This window comes from Takifugu flavidus, chromosome 4, assembly GCF_003711565.1.
Source record: "Takifugu flavidus isolate HTHZ2018 chromosome 4, ASM371156v2, whole genome shotgun sequence".
NCBI lineage: Eukaryota > Metazoa > Chordata > Actinopteri > Tetraodontiformes > Tetraodontidae > Takifugu > Takifugu flavidus.
Window position 1 is genome coordinate 4,464,750 of NC_079523.1, and position 8,335 is coordinate 4,473,084.

The 8,335-nt window shown below is 44.0% G+C and overlaps 1 protein-coding gene across 2 annotated transcripts; it reads left to right on the forward strand.

The window, feature by feature from the left end:
- The first annotated feature begins 60 nt into the window (after positions 1-60).
- myorg (myogenesis regulating glycosidase (putative)) lies at positions 61-5,939 on the forward strand. Of its 2 annotated transcripts, none has more exons than XM_057030617.1 (3): positions 61-159; positions 2,707-3,083; positions 3,236-5,939. In XM_057030617.1, exons 2-3 carry the CDS (start codon positions 2,821-2,823, stop codon positions 5,025-5,027), a joined length of 2,055 nt encoding a protein of 684 aa, XP_056886597.1. In that variant the 5' UTR covers positions 61-159; positions 2,707-2,820; the 3' UTR covers positions 5,028-5,939. The 2 variants fall into 2 exon arrangements, with proteins under 2 accessions (XP_056886597.1, XP_056886596.1); XM_057030616.1 differs by lacking the exon at positions 61-159 and adding an exon at positions 1,010-1,709.
- The last annotated feature ends 2,396 nt before the right edge of the window (positions 5,940-8,335 follow it).

An 8,335-nucleotide genomic window follows, 5' to 3' on the forward strand; every position in this document is an offset into this window, starting at 1 on the left:
ATAAGCAAAAATATCATAAAAGGTATGGGCGCGCCCGGCCACTGATTCACACAAACTACATTTCCCATGATGCACTGGGTCAACATGGGTTGATGCCTGTCCGCCTTTCTATTGCAAACAAGTTGTGCTCGGAGTTGCTGGGTGGGCTGTTGCTGATCGGTGAGTAACTATTTTTAAAACTTAGCTGAAAATGAGACCGTGCAACCATGAACCTCATTTCGCGACAACTTTATTTGGATTCCGTCTCGGTTTCTTTCCATTTCTTCAGACAGCTGCTCACAACGGTCCTCTCTCCGCTAGACTCCTACACGTTGTATTGTACATGCAAGCAAATATTAATAGTAAAGAACAGTTGGGACTCCTGTTTGAGCATGCAAGCGCCCTGAAATTGCAAATGCTACTGCGACCCGTTTAACAAACATGTGACTATAGGGAAACTTAAAACTGTTATTTCCGTGGCGTTTCCAGCGCAGTAGACAGTTAACCAGTGTTTATAAGTCACGCACAGGACAGCAGAAAGCCATCACACCCCCTCTGTGTCTTCTCTGAGACTGTCTCATGACTTTAGATTCTATCAGACCTCCGTTTGTTTTTCAACATGAGAAGATAGTGGATCTGCTGAGGCGGCAGACATGGCCCCCAAGCCCACAGCCCCCAAGCCCACAGCCCCACACGGGCCCAGGCACAAACACAGGGAAACAGCCTCTACTTATATAAGTATTTATATATTTTAAAAGTTAAGATAATGGGATTTTAGCGTAGTAATCATATTCAGTGACGACAAAAAAAAGCAATTAAATTTGTCTAATGTATGCTGGATTTCTGATTTTCGGCTGCTGCGTTTTGTTTTCAGGAACTCATTCATCAAACTCTGGGTTAATAAGAATATTTTCCCAGAACTGCAACAAGGTTTTATTCTCCTTGCGGTGATTTACACTTTTTGATTAAGCAATTAATAAACAATAGCAACAAATAATAGCTTTTTTTTCACTCTGTGGAAATAGTTGATTTCAAGTAATTGATTAATTCATTTATTGAGAAAACAGAAACAACTGAACATTAATATTTATTCAAACAAACAGCATCAACAGTAGATTTTTCCCCAAATCTCTTTGGATCTATGGGTGTTGTGGGACATCTATAGCAGATGAAATGGTGACACAGCACACAGGGAACCTGGAAAAGCCAGATTAGTTTAAACTACTTTAATAAACATCTCTCCCTTTCTTTTGTGTAATTTTTTATTTATTTCTCTTGCTAAGTGGAAGCCAGGGAGGTTTCTTATGGAGAAACTTGCCTAGAATGTGTCAAGTTGTAGTGTTTGACATGATTGAGGACAAAGTTTAGCATTCAGCGCTCGCCTCTGACCGAGCTCTGAGGCCAAAATCCACTTTTCTCCTCTACTTCCTTACATACAAATGAGCGCTCATTCAGTCAAACTGCTGTGTTAGAATTGCTTTGGGGAACCTCCACTTTATCCTCTTATGGCTAATTGGCTGTGGATTTGTTTTTTTGAATCGCAGACACATCTTTAAAGTATACATCGCCGACCACATAATACCTCAGAGTGGTGTGAAATGACTTTGTGCAGCAATGCTCGTCATGTAAAACACCGTGAGAAACTCCGCTTAAGGAGGCTTAACTCCGACAAGGACTCTCACCATGGTTTCCTTCAAGTACTTTTGTGATTGACAGCTACCGAAGTGAAGGTTTGACCACAAAGTAATCAATACTGTTTGTAATTCTAACAGCCAGTTTAATTTGCTTCCATGTTGCAATCAGCAGAAATGATAAAAAGAGTCATTGTTGGATATAAATACACCATTCTGGCTTCACATAATATGAGTGAAATCTAAGCAGAACTAATGCTGAATCTGCTGTTATCAGATCTGATGGTGTGTTTCATACAATTATTTATGCACGACAAGCATTTTTGTCATTTAAAAACAATTCTCAAACCTGAGGCCAGTTTATTTCATGACTGATTGTTGGGGTTGTTTTGGGGCCAAATGTCTCCTGCAGCATTATATATTTCAGCTGTTTGTAATTGCATTCAGGGTCGTGTGGGTGCAAAAGCATAGGGGATACTATTCGTTCTAGGACGAAACTACATTCTAAACCCCTGGAAATGAAACTATGATGTTTGGCCAAAGCTCTTAGCTTAACTTGGGGTTGACTGATGTTAATATGCTGAAAAAATTCAGCTCAACTTCATTACCTGGATGTGTTAATAGGACTTTAATTCAGAGTAACACAATTATTCACTACCTGCAAACGGCCAGAATTCTGCACTCTGCCAATCCTGAAATATTTTCCCATTCTAATTTCTTCTGCTCATCTGGGTCTGGGTCACAGGGGAGGCTCAGACCTCTCCCCAGCTTCCTCCTCCAGGAGAACACCAAGGTGATTCTGGGCCGGGTGGGAGGTTTAATCCCTCCGGCATCTCCTGAATCTGCCTCAGTGCCCTAAAAACATCTTGACCAGATGCTCAAAAAAACTGACCAAGAAAAATGTGGCTCGGTTAAAACATCTGTTCCATTTGTTGAGTGCTGAAATCTGTAGTCACCATAACAGAACTTTGTCCCCTCCATTTGGAATATCTTTTCTTTTAAGCCCACAACCCCCTTAGACTGTGTTTACTATAAAACATTGTACTTTAGGAGTGTAGCTGCTGTCGTTGAGCCTGATCTCTCTTTGCTATGCTAGGCAAGACAGACGGACACACAGACGGGCTGGACTAACACAAACAAGGTCCCCTGGATTGTACTTCAATGATCATTAGAAAGCCAGTGCTTGGATTTACTCGCTGAACAGCACATCATGTACCAGGTTGTACCAGGGGGAGCCGGAGGCACAATTACAGATGTTATCCCCAAGCAGAAGCACAGCAGAGACACTCGACCCTTAGTCGGAGCCGGAGTCATTGGCCTGGTTCTGGTGATTGCAGCCGTGACGGCGTGGTGTTATTACATAGCCTCTCTACGCAAAGCTGAGCTGCTTAAGACTCAGCTGCTGGACCTGAATAAAGATGGCTACATTATCCGCAACCAGGGAGGATCTATTGTTTTCAGAATGGATTTCAGGTTTGTTGTTTTTCTCACACACACACACACACACACACACACACACACACACACACACACAACACACACACACACACCACACACACACACACACACACACACCTTTTTAGATGTTTAGCCTTTCTGAAGGTGTTTACCTGTAATCTTGGCAGGTCGGGCACGTTGGACTTGGATTCGTGCTCCAAAGAAGGGGAGATTCTGAGCTGCAGCTCCACAACTGACAGAAAGCTGAACTTCTTCATTGAGACGGTGCGACCCAAGGACACTGTGCAATGCTACCGTGTGCGTTGGGAGGAACTAGTTCCTCACATTCCCGTCGAGCACGCTATGACGTACAAATTTGCCCACTGGTATGGCGGTGCAGTGTCGGCCATTCAGCATTGGCCTATCTCGATTTCCGGCCAGGAGGCTCCCAAACCCTTCGTCACCAGCGACATCTACTTGAACCGCAATGAATTTGGCGGCATTTTGGAGAGCTACTGGCTCTCGTCCAACGCGACAGCCATCAAGATAAACAATTCTGTGCCCTTCCACCTGGGATGGAACGACACAGAGAGGACCATGTCCTTCCAGGCTCGATACGGGGACAGTCCTTTCAAGCCAAACCCCGGAGAGGCCCCCTGTGCTGAACTTAGTTACAGGGTGTGTGTGGGCTTGGATGTGACGTCCATACACAAGTACATGGTCCGCAGGTACTTCAATAAACCAAACAAGGTTCCTGCCAAAGCCATGTTTAGCTATCCTATATGGTCAACTTGGGCGCTACATAAGACCGACGTTGACCAAGAGAAATTCTTGGAGTACGCCGCCAACATCCGCAAGTACAACTTCACCTTCAGCCACCTGGAGCTCGATAACCGCTACACCAGGCGCTATGGCGATTTTGAGTTTGACCAGACGAAGTTTCCCAATGCCACTGCCATGTTCCATAAGCTCAAATCGGATGGATTCTTGGTCTCGCTCTGGATTCACCCGTTTGTCAATTACGACTCGGAAAACTTCCACAGCTGTGTGGAAAAAAGCCTGTTTGTGCGGGAGCCGACCGGCCGGCTGCCCGCTCTGGTGCGCTGGTGGAACGGCATCGGAGGAATTTTGGACTTCACCAACCCAGAAGCCCGCGACTGGTTTTCCTCCCAGCTGCGATCGCTGCGGTCCAGATACGGGGTGTCATCTTTTAAATTCGACGCGGGTGAGACAAACTATCTGCCTTGGAAGTTTAGCACCAGAACTCCCATCCGAGACCCGAGTTTTTTCACCCGACGCTACACGGAAATGGCTATTCCTTATAACGACAGAGCTGAGCTGCGCAGCGGCTACCAGTCCCAGAACATATCCTGCTTCTTCAGACCAATTGACAGGGACTCTGTGTGGGGCTACGAGCTGGGTCTCAAATCTCTAATCCCCACGGTGCTCACTATCAGCATTCTGGGCTATCAGTTTATTCTACCAGACATGATTGGAGGCAATGCCTATCTGAACCACACTGATGGAAATCGTGCATTACCTGATCGAGAACTCTATATCCGCTGGCTGGAGCTGTCGGCCTTCATGCCCTCCATGCAGTTTTCTATTCCGCCATGGGAATACGACAGCGAGGTGGTTGAAATTGCTCGCAAATACATCGCCCTCCACGAGAGTATTGTTGCACCACGGGTCCTGGAGCTGGCTGGCGAGGTGGTGGACACTGGGGATCCAATCATAAGGCCTTTGTGGTGGATTGCCACAGGTGATGAGACAGCCTATAAAATCGACTCCCAGTTCCTGATTGGGGATGACCTCATGGTAGCCCCTGTTTTAGAGCCTGGAAAGCAAGAGCGTGACATTTACCTCCCCGCTGGCCGCTGGAGAAGCTATAAAGGGGAGAGATACGAAATCAAGGAGCCGCTGCACCTCACGGACTATCCTGTCGATTTGGATGAAATTGCTTACTTTGTTTGGGTGTAGCAGCGAGTGATTGAAAGCCTGATTTAAAAAAAGAAAAAAAAAGTCACCGTATACGTCAGGTAGCGTGTAAGACAAGCTAGATTAATCCTGTTTGACGATGCATGAGTTTTTTTGCTACAAGTTTGGAGTCGTGTCAAGTTCTCACATACGGCAACACAAATCTGACTCCAGTTGTCACATTTTTGGAGTTCAATAACTGACAGCTAATTTTGTCTGTAAGATACGACTGTACAGCTGATTGGGAGCCACTGTCAACAGACATTGTGACAAAAATAACAGTTAAATGTAAAGGTCACAGCAGTGGCAAATGTAGCAATTTGTATTTTTACTATGTAACAAGAATAATTTATTGTTTAATCTTTTGATTCAGAAGCCATAAAAGTCCAGTATGTGAAACAATTATTAATATTTTTTTTAAAAAGGGAATTTTCAAGCTGTGAATTTTGCAAAGCACATTTTCTGAAGGCCAAATGATTTTATTGTAGGGAGTTGTGGAACTGTGAAGCTGCCTTTTGTGGAGAAAACCTGCTACTTTTTTCATGAAGCTAAGACAACAGGTCACGTCAAACCTATATTCAGATAGAAAGCTGTTCAGGGAGGCTTTGTGTTTCCTCAGGTAACCTTTTTTGTTGTTGTTTGTTGTGTCATGTGAAGTCTTTGGTGCTTTCCTTAATGCAGCTAAACAGCTAACGTGTAAAACCCCTGAACTTGTTGGCTGGTTTACGACATTTACAGGCTAAAACCAGTCTACAAACAGCATTAATGATGTATTGTTTTGTCTTATTTGGGAGAATTCTGCATGGAGGGGTCAATGCCACACGCATTGCATGATTTGAAGTTAAGCTATACATTTATTATATCTACGCTCTTCATTTTGTGCTTTTATCACCATTAAAGAATTTATTAACATTGTCCAGGAAATTGTGTGTGTTTATGTTATTGCACCTAATGATGGAAAACCTTTAAATTTAGGCCAATAAGAACAAGAGTTTAGTGTTTTCTTGTCAGTTTTGTTGGCATCAATCTCACCGAAATAAACATCAAAAGTTAAACCATACGGTGCATTTTCCCGCCATTACTCCCCCATCAAATATCTTAGAGAATGAATGTTTGGGTCGGGATATTGACCTCATACGAGTGTGCGGCGGTTGCAGCTGATGTGCCTGCGCCCTCCATATCGAGAGAGACACCCTTGAGGGGCTTTTCGGACTGTTTTTCGCAGCCTTGTCATAGTCATAATGACAAGGTGATGAAACAATTCAGCAGGTTATTTGGCAGCTGCGGATGGATCAATAAATCATCCGGTGGCTTCATCATTGGAGGCCAGAGAGTGTTTCATACGGGAGCCCACGTCTAGACACCAAAAATAAGAATTATTATTAGCGACAATATTTATTGCAGTAACAGGAGCAGTAATCCTCTTTGATGTTTATCTGTCTGGATCACAGCTGCAGCCCTTTGGTTTCCCTCCATACATTTGGGGAAATTATTCCATTTCAACACCACTATAGGCCTCAAAACTATTTCACGTTATTTGCCGATGCCTCATCTTTCTTTGGAATTGATCCAGACTCGCGGCCTCTGCTGGGAGGGCACACATTCATTGATTAGCTGTCTGTATGCCGGCGGGGATCAATATTTGTCAGTTTGCTTTCTGCAATCATACTGTTTGGCCCTGCTCATCTTTTTATAGACTGGCCAGTGCATCTATGGAGGAGAGTTATGGAGAACTTGTGAGAATTTCACTTGGGGATGATAAAATAGAAGCAAAAGGATCATTTCAGGCCAAAACGCATACGAAGGCACATTTTTACATTCTTATTATCTTATAGGCATTATGTCTTTTTCCAATAGTGAAAATGAATGAAAAGAGATTCCAAAATGTCACCAAAATTCAAATTTAGGCAACTTAAAAAGTATTGAAGTACCAAAGTGGAAACCGTAGTGCTGCAGATGGGCAGTAGGGTGCACTGTAGCTTCATTAATAAATGCCTCTGAAAAATCGGTGGACTATGGTCCAGATGTTACTGTACACGCACACACACACACACACACACACACTGGCAGTAGTACGTCCCTTTTCATTTTGCACCTGTGATCCCACCTGTGTGTCCATCTGCAGAGGGGAGATGCCAGTTGTTCTGGTTAGAAGCCAGTGGGTATCCAGAGTCTGCTCATAGCCGTCATCTATGAGCCTGTCTGCTGACTGTCCTCCTCATTAATGCAGACAGTTGAGCAAAGAAATGAATCGTTTGCAGTCAAATGCGAACGTAAAAGTGTAAGAACAGTAGTGTGTGTGTTTTTTTAAATTGTAATTTACTTAAAAGGAAATATACACAAAACGAACACATATACGGAACAAGAATTGGGAATGATAATTGAAATCCATCAAAGCGAGTGCTCTTAGATTGTGATTATAAAGCCAAATCTAGAGAGTAGCGACACTTATGAATATGCTGAAGTGCAATCAAAGGAGCCTCACCAGTTTAAGTATGGAGCGAGCGTTTATTTAAAACCTCAAGGGAAATAAAACCCCATGTTCATGTGTGAAATGAGAATCTTTGTCCTTAGCCCAAGATTTTCACTCTGTAACTAGAATGACCTCGCATCTGGTGCTGCCGTGGCTCGTCTGACAGGAATATGTCCGTCCTCGCTAGGTAACAAATGAACCCCACACCCTTGAGACCAGGCTCGCATCTGTTTATCTTTTTTTCACCCGTTGGTTCGCCGCACTGCATCAGGCTTCCGCTCGTCTGCAGCCTTTGTGGATGTCAGAAGATGCCTCTGGCATTACCGGGACAGAGACAATCGTGTTTGCCGGGTGTGATATTAGCCTCAACTGGTGAGCCCCAAAACATTATGGACTATTGCGCGCTCCAGATGTGGTGGAGATGCACGTTAAAAAAGGCTAGTTGTTTTTTTTTGTTTGGCCCAAAGAGTCTCAAAATGGATGTGGATAAATAGCTAGCATGTGACACCAGGTGACCACTGCTTGCATCAAGACGTGTTACTCCCCATGGAAGGAAAAGCGCCTTTAGAATTTTTACCAGTTTCCTACTGTATAACCCTAAACGTATAAAAAATCTTCAGGTGCATTAAATGTGCCGTTGACCTCCTTTGTTAGTGCGGATGAAGGGTCGCCCAAAGTGTCAGCTGTTGGGGAGCCGCAGCATAATTGAAACATCACATTGCCGTTTCTGCCAATGCACAAGGTTGTTTGATTGATACCGTTCTAGAGCACTCCTGTCCCCTTGTGCTCGTGGGGCTTACCTGGGGAGAAACCAGAGGAGGAGGAAAGGTGCTTAGGT